This window comes from Electrona antarctica (assembly GCF_951216825.1).
Source record: "Electrona antarctica genome assembly, chromosome: 11".
Classification (NCBI taxonomy): Eukaryota; Metazoa; Chordata; class Actinopteri; order Myctophiformes; family Myctophidae; genus Electrona; species Electrona antarctica.
In genome coordinates this window covers 17,089,828-17,106,025 of record NC_136792.1, presented here as the reverse complement: position 1 = coordinate 17,106,025, position 16,198 = coordinate 17,089,828, and the positions used below count along the sequence as shown (strand labels likewise).

General features: G+C 41.5%; 1 protein-coding gene across 1 annotated transcript; it reads left to right on the top strand.

Annotated features, from left to right (window-relative positions):
• Positions 1 to 1,414: 1,414 nt before the first annotated feature.
• On the top strand, positions 1,415 to 15,789 carry samd4b (sterile alpha motif domain containing 4B). The gene is made up of 13 exons (XM_079514178.1): positions 1,415 to 1,756; positions 3,192 to 3,690; positions 3,800 to 4,276; positions 4,836 to 5,072; positions 5,208 to 5,317; positions 5,862 to 5,948; positions 6,068 to 6,326; positions 6,514 to 6,599; positions 6,862 to 6,977; positions 8,443 to 8,641; positions 9,250 to 9,376; positions 9,660 to 9,743; positions 12,845 to 15,789. The coding sequence occupies exons 2-13, from the start codon at positions 3,495 to 3,497 to the stop codon at positions 12,871 to 12,873; spliced, it is 2,007 nt and encodes a 668-aa protein (XP_079370304.1). The 5' UTR covers positions 1,415 to 1,756; positions 3,192 to 3,494; the 3' UTR covers positions 12,874 to 15,789.
• The last annotated feature ends 409 nt before the right edge of the window (positions 15,790 to 16,198 follow it).

The window sequence follows — 16,198 nt, the reverse complement described above, 5'->3', positions numbered from 1 at the left end:
AAACAAAAACAAATCTTGTCATTGTGCTTGTTCTTTGAAAACCACAACCTATTAGAGCAACCATTCCACATCAGATGTGCTTGTATTGGTTTATAAAATCTTTCACAATCTAGATGCCTCTGCACCTATACAGTTCTAACTGATTTATGATTTTACAATTTCTAAAGTATCTAGTTAGAAGGTGTATGTAACTTGTTTATGTTGAGGTTAATTCAGCACAAAACAAATGTATTTATTTTTTATTTTTAATCATTACCTCAGTAGGCCTATATATCTTCAAGTTCACCAAAAAGGCTGCTGTTCATGCTGTAATGCGACATACCGTAGGTTGTTAATGATTCATGATTTTACAATTTCTAAAGTATCTAGCTAGAAGGTCCATGCTGACTTGTTTATGTTGAGCCTGGTTAATTCAGCACAAAACAAATGTATTTATTATTATTATTTTGTAATCATTGCCCCAGTATGATGTATCCATCTTCAAGTTCATCCAAAAGGCTGCTGTTCGTGCTGTAATGAGACATAGGTTGTTAATAATGATTCATGAAAGTGCTGTATAATGTAAGTGGAAATTAATTATACACTGTAAATTAAATGAATGGCCATGACAAATTAATTAATAACTGGTAATAACACATTGGCAACACATTAACATTATAATCTCAAGTTGTTGAACCATCACAAATTAATGTTTAACTAATAGTAGGCCTAATTTAGTTACTAATAAATTAATCATGTGGGGTCAGGGGACCGAGTGCCATATCGTACAATTTGGAATACCGGAGAACTCGCCAGTTTACTTGAAGTCGCCGTGGCGAAAATTCTTCATCAATGTCTTCATCGTTATTCTAACATGCTGTCTTCATCAGTGTAGGCTAGTATGTCAAACTCACATATGTTATAGTTCGTTTCCAAAGTGATCAAATGATTTTGTGCAATTAAATGGTCAGCGCCTAGAGATAATGATAAAAAGGTGAGTATGTGAATACCAATGAATGATAACCACTTCAGGTTATGTTTACTAATGAATTACATTGTTTCAGTACTTTGGTGTTTAAACTTTTAGCATTCCTAATTTCTCTATAGTGTTAACTCTAAACAACTATCCCCTCTCAATTCAATGCAATTTAAATGAAGGTGAAGTAAAACTAAAATGCACTAAATCGCGGCGAATTGGTAAACTGGCGAGTTCTCCGCGGATACCAAAATGTGGACTGATTTAGAATCCCACTTTTTTTTAAATGTATTGTACTCTAAATGATGTGTTATATTACAGTAATGTGGAAGATTGTATTTGTTGCTAAATTATTTAGCAATAATTTTAATTTATTGCTAAATTATTCATTCACAAACAAAAAATTAGTAGAATGAGTAGTTGTTGCCTACCGCCCAAGCGTATGACGTCAGAGTAACGTCTTACGTCATCTCTGAATCGAAGTAGATTTCTCCAAGCAGTGTACTCACCCTATTTTTCTGCATTGCAATAAATACTTTTGTACAAATATAATTCTACACATTATAATCGACATTACACGAGCTCGTCGATATAACGGAATATAATGATCATCGAACGCCACGCATCGGACGGAACCCTACGCTTCTTCCCTACGCTAAGCTAATGTTATTATTGCATTCATAAGAAGAAAACTTGCTAGCTAAAGAGGCTAGTAGCGCTAGCATTTAGCCTCCATCGCTACGAAGCTACCGAAGCTAGCACCATTAGCCAACCTCGTTAACAAGTGACAATTGACAAAAGGTAAACAAGGTGGAACCATTTGAATCCACACGATGGATGCAACACTACTAGCCAGGGGTGTGTGGCGTTTTGTTAGGAATGAACTACGGTTTGACAGCCGGAGGACGATAAGAAAAAGCGGCATATTAGCCAGCAGCAGCAGCAACATAGGCAACGAAAAACAATACAAATACTGAACCCCTCTTCCATCACTGACTAGTAGGCCTAGCTGTCATGCTAACGCTAGCCACTCGTTAGCTAATGCTACACATGACAAGAGAGGTTCATTAAAGCAGGGGCACCAAAACAACACTGTGGGCGACCACACATTATTAACCATCGTCCCCATAGGTTGGTTTATTGAACGAAGCTGGAGTGAACATGCGTTAACTCCGCTGTCACAGTCAAATCCTCAAGTGTTACTAGCATGCCTGCTAAATCCGGCATTTTTATATTGCATGTGCAGTGTTCATTTATATGTGCTGTCCCGTCCAAATAAACGTTTAAATTAATAACTACGAGAGTGTACAAATGGAACCATTCAGACTAGGTGACATGTGTACACTCTCCGAGAGTCCGAGGCACAGATTGGCATATGAGACAACCACAGTACATTTTAACGCACTGATCGGTGATGGATGGTGATAGGAGTTGATGACCCCGAGACTGAGTGTAAACATTGACCATTTTTGACCGTATTTAATTGAACACAGGATTTTACTGTGCTGGTTATGTGTTCTCAGATAATCTCTGCATTATGATTAGCTCAGCTGTTTGCCTGCTGGTACAGGTACATCATTTAAATGTCATTAGTCTAATCTGGCCAGTGGTAGCCTATTTGATGACTATGCAACCTTCTGCATTAGTGTTGTGTTAATATCCATAGCTAGTCTGTCATGTTATTAGGGTTGACAACAACTACATGAAATTCAAATAAGGGACACTTGGACCGGTGTTCAAGTTTGTCTTCAGAGTCCAGACCATGTTAACTGTCACTGTAGAGACGACAGATGTTCAGAATGAGCTGTCAGCGGTCAATGCCTTTTATTTGATCACAATGTCAAAACATACCGATGTGACTGATTCTTGTCTGGATAAAGAAGCGTCGGGCAGACGGACACTCACATTGCGTTGTGTGTGGACCTTAGGCAGGTTTTGTTGTTGAGAATGAGAGACAGCCTGTCTCAGACAGGAAGACAACCCCTTCTTCCTGTGAACTTGTACTTCTTTGTCGTAATAACGCTCAAACTTTATTCTATCCTGCCTTGATCTCCTTACCCACCACCTCTCTCTCCCTCTCTTTATTTGTTTTCTTGGAAAAATAACACAATACAAAAACGAATTTCACCCATTTTGATGTGACAATAATTCTGAATCTGATTCTATATGGATTAATGCCATGTACTATTAAAACAAATGATTTAAACTACTATTTCCCTGTCTGTTGATTCGGTAGGATGAAGATGATGTGATCCTGTGTACGCCAGAGTGAAATGACCCCTATCAACTGTTTGAGTGACAATCCATTCTAAAAACTGAACAGTTCTTCTCACAACATCTCCATCTGCAAACTCTTGCAGCCACTCTTGTGCCTGAACCATGTGAGGGCCCTTCGCTCCAGTCTGAGGGGACCCCAGGACTGTTCCAAATAAGCCTCCGCTGTGCGGGGCTAGAGTGACCCTGTGTGTGAGAGAAAACCTCCCCAGTACCCTGCCTTCCCACCTGCACATTCCGGTTCTCCTTCCTGAGGAGACACGCCATGATGTTCCGAGACCAGGTGGGAATCCTGACGGATTGGTTCAAGGGCTGGAATGAGTGTGAACAGACAGTGGCACTGTTGTCTCTGCTGAAGAGAGTGTCGCGCACCCAGGCTCGCTTCTTGCACATCTGTCTCGAGCACTGGCTGGCAGACTGCACAGAGATCCACATCTTAGAAGCTGAGGCCAACAATGCAGGTAGCAGACAGGTTACTGATTATGTATTCAGGTTATTGCAATTCATGTTTTAACGTCAACGAATACTTTACAAACAAGTCTTTCTCTGTATGCTTCCCCATGTCAACAGCTATTGTCAGTCAGTGGCACCAGGAGCCAAAGGAGAAGGTGGTGTCTCTGCTGCTGTCCCACCTGCCTCTGCTGCAGCCACGAAACAGCGAGGCCAAATGTGAGTACATGAAGCTGCTTCAGAAGGTGTTGAGTCACACTATTGAGAGCAGCCTGTTTGTGGAGGAGAGCAGGCAACTTTTATCGTATGCTCTCATCCACCCTGCCACCACCCTGGATGACCGCACCTCCCTGGCCATGTGGCTGAACCACCTGGAGGAGCACCTCTCCAGTGGCTACGCACCCTCCACACGGGCCCCTTCCAGCCCTTACCACCCACGACAGGGCTCTGACGAGTGGCCCAGCTCTGCTGAGGCCCTTGACCCTGCCCTTGCCTGGCAAGATAAGTCCCCTTCCTCAAGCACGTCTCCAGCTGGCCAAAACGGACACATGCCTTTTCCAGGTGGGATGTCTTCTCCCATCAACAACAACAACACAGGTAACAGGTTTTTGTTTTTTACTTTTTTCTTCAAATATCCCTTTTGGCTTTTGGGAAAGTTTCAAGTTGAAAAGCATAGACTTAAATTATCTTTTCGGTTGTCAATCTTTAGCTGTACCTATTTTTTGAGGGGCACTATCCCCTCCAATACATGGCTTTTGAAGATTATGTCATATGGCAGCCAATTCTATGGGATTTTTAATGTTTGTTTAGGGCACTTATGACATAAATCGTTTGCCAGTCAAGTCTATGCACTTTAATGTTTGTGAGCACCAAATCTCAACGTAAGCCGTCATGTGGCCGATATAAATACATGTATATAAAATACTTGTAATTAATTTTGTTTCATACATGATGCCCCCCAAAAAATCAGCATGCCCCCTATAAACGCCAAGATGCCGCCCCACACACATGGGCATGCTTAAAACAAACATTAAAAAGTCCATTATTCTGGGCTGCCCAGAATCACTTCACACGAGTGGGATTTTTTATTTATTTGTGTGTGATCTGTGTCATTTCTAATAATCTCCATACGTGGATTATCATGCTTCCTTGCCAGGTATTGGTGGGCAACCCAGCCCTCTGAAGAAGACCTTGTCCCTCATCCCTTCCAGCCCTCATGCATGTGGAACTGAGTGGATTAGCCAGGAAGACCTGGGGGGCAGGCAGGCCTTCGCCCCAACAGACCATGCACCCCTGTCCCCCCAGAGCAGTGTAGCCTCTTCAGGCAGTGAGCAGACAGATGACCAAGGCTCTATGCGCAACACTTTTCAAGAAGATGGCAGTGGCATGAAAGGTCAGACTTTACCAACTGATGAGGCTAAATGGTAGTCAGTAAAAGCCTTGCATTACCAACAGTCATACAAACTGTAAAGTATTTGTATTTTCTGTCCCCTCTTCATATTTGTATGTCATTGTATGGGTGGTCTAGATGTCCCCATGTGGTTGAAGAGCCTCCGTCTTCACAAATATGCGTCACTGTTCTCCCAGATGAATTATGAGGAAATGATGATTCTGACAGAGCACCACCTAGAGTCGCAGGTTTGTCAGTTTGAGGGATGCTAGCCCCTCCTATAATGTTTGTTTTTAGTTCAATGTTTGTTTTAAAAACGCCATTGACAATGAAGAGAAATTAATGTTTGTTTTTAGCTCAATCTTTGTTTTAAAAATGCCATTGACAATGAAGGGAAAATTTACGTCATCTTGTCCCTAACACAAACATTAGAGAATTTGTTTGTTTTGTCACTGTTTTACATCACCATTACATCACCTAATCATAGCAACATGAGTTAGACTTTAATATATTAGCGCCCCTCACTTCACACAGGTGTGATTTTCATTCACCAGGGCTAGGTTTTGATTATTCCACCCCTCATTAGTTCTCCTCAAACACATACACCCCCCGCTAATGAGGCATGAAATTAAGCAATGCACCCTGCAGTTACATAGGGCCACTATAAATGGTTTGATTTTTGCCTTTGCATCGTAGCTTTAATGAAACAGATGGTCTAGCAGGCAGCCCAATGAGAAATATCTCCTAATTTTTGGGCAAACCCATTTTGTCTTCCCTATTTCTCCTTTTCAGAATGTTACTAAAGGCGCACGGCACAAGATTGCCTTGAGTATCCAGAAACTGCGAGAAAGGCAAAGTGTCCTCAAGTCTTTAGAGAAGGTAAGGGAAATTATTTGCAGAGTTGATGATCTGTATTTGTGCTAATCTAAAGCGCCCGTGGTTATTTACCTGCTATTCGTCTTTTTAATTGAATAACACATCTAACCCTCCTTTGGCAGGACATCTTGGAAGGTGGAAACTTACGTAATGCCCTCCAAGAGCTACAGCAAATTATTATCACACCCATGAAGGCCTACACCTACACCCCACCCAGTGCAGTTCAGACCACCTCAGAGGGCAGCAAGATGGGGTCAGATAAAGAGCTGTCCACAGACGGTTTCCAGTCCCACAACCCCCCTCCTTGCGATGGAGAGTCCTCAGCTACACCCATCTCAGACGGTGACATCGCTGGACAGTTCACACGTGTAATGGGTAAAGGTACGCCGGACATCGCGCCTGTGTGTGTGTGTGTGTGTGTGTGTGTGTGTGTGCGTGTGTGTGTGTGTGTTTTAATGCTGTGTCCCAGTGGGGCCCTGCAAGCTGAGCTGGCCTTGTGTGTCGAGTGATCAGATGTTCTGCGTTAACATTTATGTAGTGATGTGTAAACCTTGCCTGTGATTTGCAGTGTGCACCCAGCTGTTGGTATCAAGGCCAGATGAGGAGAATATCAGCTGCTACCTTCAGCTCATTGAAAAGTGTCTGATACATGAGGTGAGAATGAGTCCAGCTTTTTATTTCTTGCTTACTTCCACACTTGTGTTGTGTGCTGTGATTCTGTTACTCCTACACAATAACACTATAAGAAACCTTATGAGAACATTTAATATACTTGCTGTATTAAAAGGTGTGACATTTACAATGTTCAATTTTGAAGTTTGTCTTCCTAAAAAATAAATAATCATGGGGATTGAGTTTGAAACCCTTTAGTGTTTGGAGTTCTAACATCATTCTGTGCTGTCCGTTACTCTGTCAGGCTTTCACAGAAACACAAAAAAAAAGGGTTGTGTCCTGGAAGCAGCAGATCCTCAAATTGCTGCGCCTGTTCCCCAGAAAAGCCATGCTGGACATGCCTGTGTACCGACAGAAAGGGTGAGACAGTGTTGGCTCTGTATCCCCTTCATCTCTCTTTTAGCAGGAGAGATGTCAAATAATAACACTGCGTGCTATATGCCATAACCATACTCTGTGAATATTCTCTATAGGGCCCAGCAAAATATCCCAAAAGGGGCGTAAACATTTGTGGCTTCCAGCCCGCATCCTTGTTGTGGGGCAAGTAGGACCCTAGGAGAGACACAGATCAATCACTTTGCTAGAGTGACATGACGAGCTTGTAGCCTAAACAGTGACTTTTCCATGCTATTACACTACTTTAATGGTGCAGATTTGCTCGGTTCATACTGTGCCATAACAGAAGGACTTCAGAAGGAAGGATTTTATTGTCTGGACTTTCTATCAAACAATCAAGTTTCAAGCAAATGTGCATTGAAGGCGCACAGAACCATGGATGCATAACAGCCAAGCACTGGTCATTTAATTAAGCCACATACACATTTATATAATCAATGAGGTTTCTATTTTAATTGGGTGTCTAGCTGGTCATGTCATGATTTTATTTATATATCACTATTAGTATAATTGTAATCCATCTGCAACGTAGTAGTGAGCTTGCAGATCAGCTATTTTCAATAAACAGATTTAACAGTTAAAAACCACCCAATCTACATTGTATTGTATCTTGTTAAAGTGTTCTTGATTAATGTATTCATGAACACCCAGAAAATAGCCAAAACGTCACTGCACTGCAAAAGACGTAAAAGTAGGTCAACTGTCAATTAACTACCAGTAGCTTATTAAAATAGCCAATCTCTACCCTGGTGAGCTGCAGATCATCAGCTATTTTCAATGAACAGAGTTAACGTGGAGATTAACAATCAATAGAAAAACGCACCGGATCTAGAGGTAGGCCTATATTGTAAATAAGTGTTCTTGAATCATAGCCTACCATGTGTGACAGTGCAGCGCTCAAGCTCAACTAGAAATATTGAGCGCAAGCCTCGTCTTTCCATTAGTTTTCCGTTCAATCTTTAGTCGGCAAATGAGTAATTTTACAAACGCAAAGCGTGTGAATTGTCATCCACACCGTTCAGCTATGGTTCAGTTTGCCCCACAACACGGCGAGAGGGCGGAGATCAGAGATCATGACGAGTCGTTGCTGGAAACTATACACTTCCCAAACCTTTTAGCTTGAGATCCAAAAGATAAATTTGATGTCTTATGACGTGTTGTGAGCTAGTAGATATGCTATTTTCACTACTTCAAGATTTTTCTTTAAAAATAAATACATGTATTTATTAATGAACTTTTTTTTTCAAATGATAATCACAAACAAAAAACAAAAGATAAAGGGATATTTACTCAATTACTTATGACCCATGAAAATGGGACCCACAAATGTGTCCTGATAGTGTTTGGGAAATGCTGCTCAATACGCCTGCTCATCGATGTCTCTTATAAATGTTTAATGTCATTTCTGTCCTCTCTGTATTTTATCTAGTTGGGCATATGGGTCCAACTCTCTCCCCACAGCAGGCTCTGTGAGTGGAGCTCTAGGACGCCGGGGACAGAGGCAGTTCCAGATCGCCCCTCGTGGGCTCCCAGCCGGTCGTATGGGGCTTCTGAGTCCAGGTGGTATCGGAGGAGTTTCCCCACGTCACAGCCTCACTAACCCTGCTCTGGGAAGTCAGGGTAGACAAGTCAGTAGCTCTGTTCCTGGCTAGTCAAAAGCATAATTGACACTTCCGTGTATGTTTTACACTTGGAAATCAGTTATTTTTGGCAAGGGACATGGTCGTGGTACAAATTATTGGTTTAGCCATTTCTAACACAGTGGTGAAGCTGCAAATCAATGACAGTGGAGGAATGTGGAGGAATGTAATTATGATATTATGTATAACATTTTCTTTGTTGTAAAACATTGCCAAATAAGATATTTTTAACGTAATCCTCGAGAGGCAATTTGGTCTTTTCAATTGCCAAAAATGATTCATCACTAGGGTGCCCCAGTGGCTCACCTGGTAAGAGTGAATAGCCTACTAGAGCCCTACCGCCCTACGTGGAAGTGTTTTATTAATCTCAATCCCGCCCGCTCCCGTTGGATTTCTGACTACTCCCGCCCATGGTATAGTCCTTCCCGCAACCGGCCCTGGTACGAATCCGACCCGAGGCCATTTATTATCATTATCATACCTCAAAGATCATTAGTTTTTATATTGACTTTGCTGAATAGACGGGAAAGAAGAGTTTCAAACACATTATATGAGTGACAATTTCTTAATGAGAACTGGTCTTTTCCATGTTGTAGAATTTATGGTTTGCCAACCCCGGGGGCAGTAACAGCATGCCAAGTCAGAGTCGCAGTTCCGTGCAACGAACCCACTCGCTGCCTGTCCACACATCCCCGCAAACCATGCTTCTGTTCCAGCAGCAAGGTATTGTACAGTGACTGTATTCTAATATTAACATGGTTATTATACATAGCCCACCTCCATCATCACACCAACACTGCACTACAGAATTAATTTACGCGTTCATTATGTCCCCCCCAGTCATTCACTTGTTGAGCCCCCTGCAGGTTGCTCTGATCATGTTTAGTGCAGGCATTTCACAGATGTTTCCAATTGTTATACCCATCTCTTGTCAATTTTGACTAAAATCAAACAAAGACTATTTGTGGTCTTTCAGAAGATAAAATGTGATTTCATCATTTTTCAGAATGCCAAGTTCCAGGTGCCGACCTGGAAATCAACCCCACGCTGGAGTCACTGTGCCTCAGTATGACAGAGCATGCCTTAGGGGGTAAGCGTCCTCAGCCGTTCCCATAGACTTTATGGGACCATCATGTAACCCATTGGTTTCTGCAGACGTGTTTTGAAGCCACTTTTTTGCAATTTCAACTGATATTGGCTGCATCCGCAGCAAGGGCGGGTCTTCACTCGGTAGAACCAGTAGAAACTAGCCTGGGGTCCACCTATGTTTTCTATGGATATAGGCAGCTCCCGGCAGATCCTGCCGGGAGAATCTAGACGCAGCTGCGCGACATGAGACTAATTAATTAGAGCGACAGAGAGAGAGATAGAGTGTGTGATGTGTGTACGTGTGCGCCAATTTAACAGGTGCAGACGATCAGAAATCAGCAGAGATGGATCGACGTTTGCGCTAATCTATGCCGAATCGAAGTGGACTTTTTCTTTTCCTCCCTGGAAATAAAAACGTCTGGGTTTCCGAGGCTAGTAGAAACATACCCTACTTTATCATAAATTTGAATTGAAAAAAACGTTAAAAAAAAGAGATTGACAAAAAGTATTTATGAAAATATGTACTAAATTCATGAAATTATAGTATAAGGTTTGGCCAAAATCTCATTCACTTGCATGAAGTAAAAATGCTTCTATAGCCAGCAGGATGGGAAATGCAGACGGCGAACCATTTAGAGCTGCATGCTGATAATGACTTCCTATTTTATCTCATATCCAGCAGAGCTTCTTTGCCACCTGGCAGTTCCACAATCCACACTGAAGCTGATTTATGCTTCTAATGTACAAGCTTGACGTTCTGCTATTTTCAGTGTACTTATGCCATTAATGAGACATAAGTAGGCTCATGACCTCCAGACAACACACACATCGGGAAACAACTAATTAAAATTCACATTATGATGTCTGCAGGCTAAAAACGGAGTTCAGGCCATTATCACGATTTTTTCAATAGTGGGACAGGTGTATTTTATTTTTGCTTTATGTATTTGCTCTCAACTTGCTCCTTCCATTCCTCTCTCTTCGTCAACTATATCCCATTAGATTACACTTGAAAGTGTCCTGGCTCTCTAGAATGTTGCCATCAACATTTGTTGAAAAACTAAGGTTTCTGTCATTCTTTTTAACCTTAAAAACACAGTCAAATATATAGACTCCCAGCACTAGATCAGTACTGAAGCACAATTCAATCAAGGGTGGAGAAAGATGTGTTTTTTGCTACTCTTTGCCACATTCATTTTTATGGGTTTTTGAGCTGTGGCCATTAAAATCTCATTTGAGATCATGCCAATCTTTGTTCAAATTTGGCCTGAAAATGTCTCCTAGGTCTTGTGAAGTTGCCAAATCTAGGTTCATTCTAACCTGACTCTGCCAGATGGGGGCGGTATTGATTCACATGTTCACAATACAGCTTCCAACTGGGATCGCATGATATCCGGCATGATAGTGAGTTTTTTTAAAGTGTTGAACCTAATGCTGTCAGGCGCTCGTTAACACTTTTGGCGTTTGCGGGGGTTGTTTACTTTCCTGCTGGCGCATCTACCATACGTCATGTAGACACGTCAATATGATTGACAGACAGTCCCATCCAAACACCTGACAAGTACCTTGAAAAAAGGAGCAGCTTTCATAGTACATAGTAGTACAATAGGTAGAGAGGTCGCATACACCAATAATCAATATTTAATAGCTTTATTTCTCTACATCAGGACAAACGTTTCGGCTATCCAGCCAGGCTGGAGTCCAGTAGCCTTAATGTTGACACTGCGGTCTGTGGCATATTTTCTATGTGGGATTTTTGTTGTGTGGCCATTATATATTGCTCTGGCCCACTGTAGTTGTTATGCCCGTCTTGTTTGTAAGCATGAACTAATTCCCATGCCAGATTCTTTGGGGAGTGCTCATCTTGGTGCACCCAACATCCTGCATATTTGCCGTTGTACAATAAATGCTTGACAAGCAGCTGATGGCCCCGTACATCAGCCAGCATGCTGTTTGAGCAGCCAAACCATGGCAGATGTACTGTTATAGGTTGGTCGTCACAAATGGAGTGCTTCCTCTGTGATTCCTCCACGTGTCAAAGCTAATCACAACGTCCCCATTTCTTAAGCTCTACTCTAAACTAATTTGGTGGCGTGCCAAGATAAGCATTAGACTTACAGCCCCGACATTGTGGGATCGAATCCAAATCCTGATGCTATTTATTTACATATCTAAAATGCGTCTCAAATTATTTTATTAGGATTAAGCTTTTTTTATAGTTTTTGTTGCCCCCGGCGAGTCGGACCACTTGGCCCACTTGGTGAGAACAGACTACAGTCCCTAATATTAAGTTAAGAAGTAGCTACAGTAGGTAAAGAAACAGTTACAACGACAGAGGCACGCCGTCTGAAGTGGACTTGAGCCACGAGTGGCACCTCCGAGCGAGCTCAGGCGAGTGAGTCGACATGCCGAACGTTGCGATGTCTGCCTCAGTCGACTCCGCGCCGTTAGAGTTAGGTCCCGATAGGAACAGAATCGTACAGAATCATCATTCTGGTGGCCACAACTGCCTATCAAGTGACTAAGGGTCAATCACAGCGCATGCATTGTTATCCTCCAGATCATGGCAAAAAGGGTTTGCAATAAACAGTGGAGGGATATAGATAGAATAATCAAATGAACAAGGAAGGGGACACAACAATAATCAAAGCAAAAGCATACATATCTCAAAGAAAGAGAAATCCCATAAGCTCGTCCTTAAATGCAACCAACACAGCCATGTGGACGATTAGTGTCCTTGACACCATTTCCCCACTTGGCGACGGCTTGATTGACCTTCAAGTAGCAACCGGTTGCTTTTGCTACGGTATTTTATTTGACGTGGATGTTTGTGGGTGGGGGTTTGTGACAGGCCAGTTAGGCATGGAAGATAAATTCAAGCACTTAATGCCCCCTCGTGTAAATATACAACCAAATTTGTTTCCAAGCATCAAGTGAAACTGGTGTCTCAGTTGATCTGTGTAGTAATTTTGGTCCACTGGCTTTTGTAGTATTGACTTAAGATTGGGTCTCTTTTTCAGCCAGATTGGTTTACAGAGGGTGGATATTTGACGGTGCAGTATATTTATGTTCACATATGTTCATCTCCAATCTCCTCCTCAGATGGTATAGACCGAACATCAACAATATGAAAAGCAGAGAAAAAGAAGAGTAACAAACTTCACTTCAAGTGAGGCCTGTTCAGCTTCTCATCGCCCAGCACAAGATATATGCTTCAGAAAACAAGGCAAATGGTCACTACAAAAACGACAAAAACTGTGTATATGTTCTCTGATATTTTTGTACTTTATTATATACAACTAAGTTTATTATAAATGGAATACAGATGATTATTATATTGCCGGAGGGAGAAGAGGTAAATTGTGCAAACTGCTCCATGTTGTCTGCAGGACTGTGACATGATGTGCAGACTCAGTTTGCCGTAGTCTAGAGAGGAAAATGGCGGATCGGTGCTGTCTTAAAGGGGTTCTGCCCTGTGTTAACTCTTTTTCTCCTCCCAGCAAAAAATAAACAAACACTGACAGTCACGGCTCACGCCCCATGAAATATTTAAGAGTCAAACCTTTCCCAATGCGGAATATGGCACTTTTCTCCTCCTCACATGCACATATAATCTTTGAAATTGGGCACTGAGCTCTAATTGATACACCGATACACTCACACAGAGGCTCTACCTGTATCTAGGGATTTATTCAGAAACACAGCCACAAATCAAACCCATAATGCTTGTTCTGAATCTGTAGCCAGTACTATCAAGGGCATGTGTTGATCGAAGCTTAAAAGGCTTTCCTTGGTTCTTTGTCCTATATCTCTGCCCTGCTCCCAAATACATTAGAGGAAAATGACCGAATAGGGGGCCTATAATTCTTCTTATGTGTTTTGAGACAGCCAAGCAAGTAGGACTAAAGGTATTGAGGAGAACGGGTTTCCAATTGAATCATAGATAATACCCATTGTCTTGGTTCATTTCCGTAAAGGTATAACGACTGTGTCCTACTCTTACCTCTACAAAGCCAAAGAGAAGGGCTGTGTGATTGTTAATTCAAGAATGATGCAGAAAGATGCAACAGAATGGTATATTTGTTTAAAAAAGAATGACAGCCATTTAAAGAATTCATGCCAACTGTGGCATGTCTGTTAATATTAGGTGCCCTACTACACAAATGATGATGAATCTCAATTTGTGCCGAGGAATCCCCACAGGGTTGAATAAGGGCTGGTGAGGTGTGAGCTATGAGTGCTGGTTTTATATTGAATTGATAAGAAGAGAGGGTAAGTGTCTGTTTTTAAATTTACAATTTAATGCAGGTTGAGGAAACGTAATGAAACCCATTTCAACCCTCTGGCCCCCTTATGATTGGTGCAGATGAAGCTCCATCAGTACTCGGTACTCACTTCCTCGCCCTCACCGTGCCCTCTCCTCAAAATGGCCAGTGTGGAGATTTGATGATTCATACTTTTCAAGGTGCTTGGAAATGTCCATATTTTCCGTTTTGAGTCCTTCTATGTTTCAGTCATAAAAAACCCTAACATTATCATGTGGTATCCGTGTTGAATCTCAAAAACTGTCTAATACAGCCTCTGTGTTTGAATGTGGCAGAGCGGAGGTGCATGTAAGTGTAATATGGTCTTAACTTTTGGATCACTTTTGGTTGAATCATAAGGCAGGGATAACCATTTGCATATTATTTCTGCAGAGCCATAGTTGGTCTGTTTAGTAAACATGGTTATTTACAAATTGTCTTTTCCACTTGTATTTTTTACTCTCCCTTGATATTGATAACTTATGCTTTTTTCTATAATTGCATGTTTTTGCCACACTAATTCAGCACTGTTGTAGATAGGACAGAATAGTCATGGTGGTTGGTGATGCTCAGGATCACCAACAAGAAAGCAGAAATGTTGCAACTAATGTTCTATGTTAATACCGCCTAAATGTCACTGTTTACATCTTGCTGGGATATGCCCGTTTCATGCTATGTGATGTCATGAATTTTCCATTGTCTCACTATGTAACACATTAAAGTACTGAAGCCTTCTCATAAATGAGCTGGCAGGGTAGAGCTTGACAACAGATACCTTCTTACCCCTTATTTACCAACTCTAGTTTAGTGTTTTGGTAGAAACTTCAAGTGAGGTATGCACACCCTGCCTTTGTGGTTGAGGAGTGATGTGAAAAGAACAGTTTTCCAGGCCTTATGATTAAACTGTTGTCACTGCAGAATGATCCTGAATAGTATTCTAGTCATGGTTTTCTTCAGAGCAGGCTCTTGGATATATCTGACTTGGTGAATGCATCAGATTCATACCCATGAAGAGGCTTCTATGGTTGACCAATTTAAGATTGTTATCTTATTTTAAACAATGAAGCGTATTAGCTATACTGTATATCAATGCTCTTATGTTATATGGCTCAGATACTCATTTTGATTACCTCAGCAAAGGTTGGAACCTTGTGAGACTTGTACAGTACAGTACTGTTAATACTACACATGGATACAAATGTCTCTGTGCATTGCTACAGGTGCCTATGCATTATGGAATATGTAGCAGGAGATGAAAATGCTTATCTGAGCTGTAAATAATGTGACTATGTGTATAACCGAACAGACACTAATAACAGGCCAAGGAATATGTTTACTCCGTGTTTACATTCCAGTGATGGGTGAAATGGGTTAGAAAATGCACTTCATAAGTTCAGCCTTGGATATATTTTCACATACCAAGCCACCACTAATGAGGTACAAATCCTATGTGATATGATGGCTACTACCAAGTGGTCTGTCAGATATTGTCTATGTCCCTGCCTGGCTTAGTGAATAAAGCAGTCAGTTGTAGGCTATATTGCATCTTTGTCTTGTACAATTTATATTTAATTCTAATGACTCCCCAAACATTTTCTAATATTTTATGAATGAACATTTTGCATCCCATGCTTACACACACTACCTTTTTACTGTCACTCATTGTATGTTTGACTGGTCTGAACTGCAGCATTCATGAGATGGACAGTCCAAATAAAGGAGTTAAATTCTTTTGCTACTTGATTCATGGCTTGTGTAATATCTCATCTGTGTACTTTGAGACATGATTTTGGTGCCTTTTCTGTTTTTCAGTTGTCTACACAGAACATTACGCCTCTATGTGTGCCGAACCTTACCCATACCATTCTTTTTTTATTGTGGGTCAGGGAGGGTTGACCCACCCACAAGCACCTGTGTTCATTGTAATTTGTGTCTGGACTGGAGCCCAGGACGGGAACTGCCCATAGATCCGAAGTCCCGAACATGCATTAAGGTTGGCGAACAGGCTCGGGTTATGGGTCTGTGCATGATGACATCAATACTGCTTAATGTGTATCCCATTGACAGCCCATTCATCCAAACCCTATCTAATTTTATTTAACAATGTAAAACTCACCAACATTGGAGCTGTATGGAAAGCTTGAATTATCCT

Bases quoted from the DNA above. Each gene is read 5' to 3' on its own strand.
- samd4b (XM_079514178.1), top strand. From the start codon at position 3,495: ATGATGTTCCGAGACCAGGTGGGAATCCTGACGGATTGGTTCAAGGGC. The intron at 3,691-3,799 runs GTAGCAGACAGG...CCATGTCAACAG, and splicing joins AGCTGAGGCCAACAATGCAG to CTATTGTCAGTCAGTGGCAC. The intron at 5,073-5,207 runs GTCAGACTTTAC...TGGGTGGTCTAG, and splicing joins AGATGGCAGTGGCATGAAAG to ATGTCCCCATGTGGTTGAAG.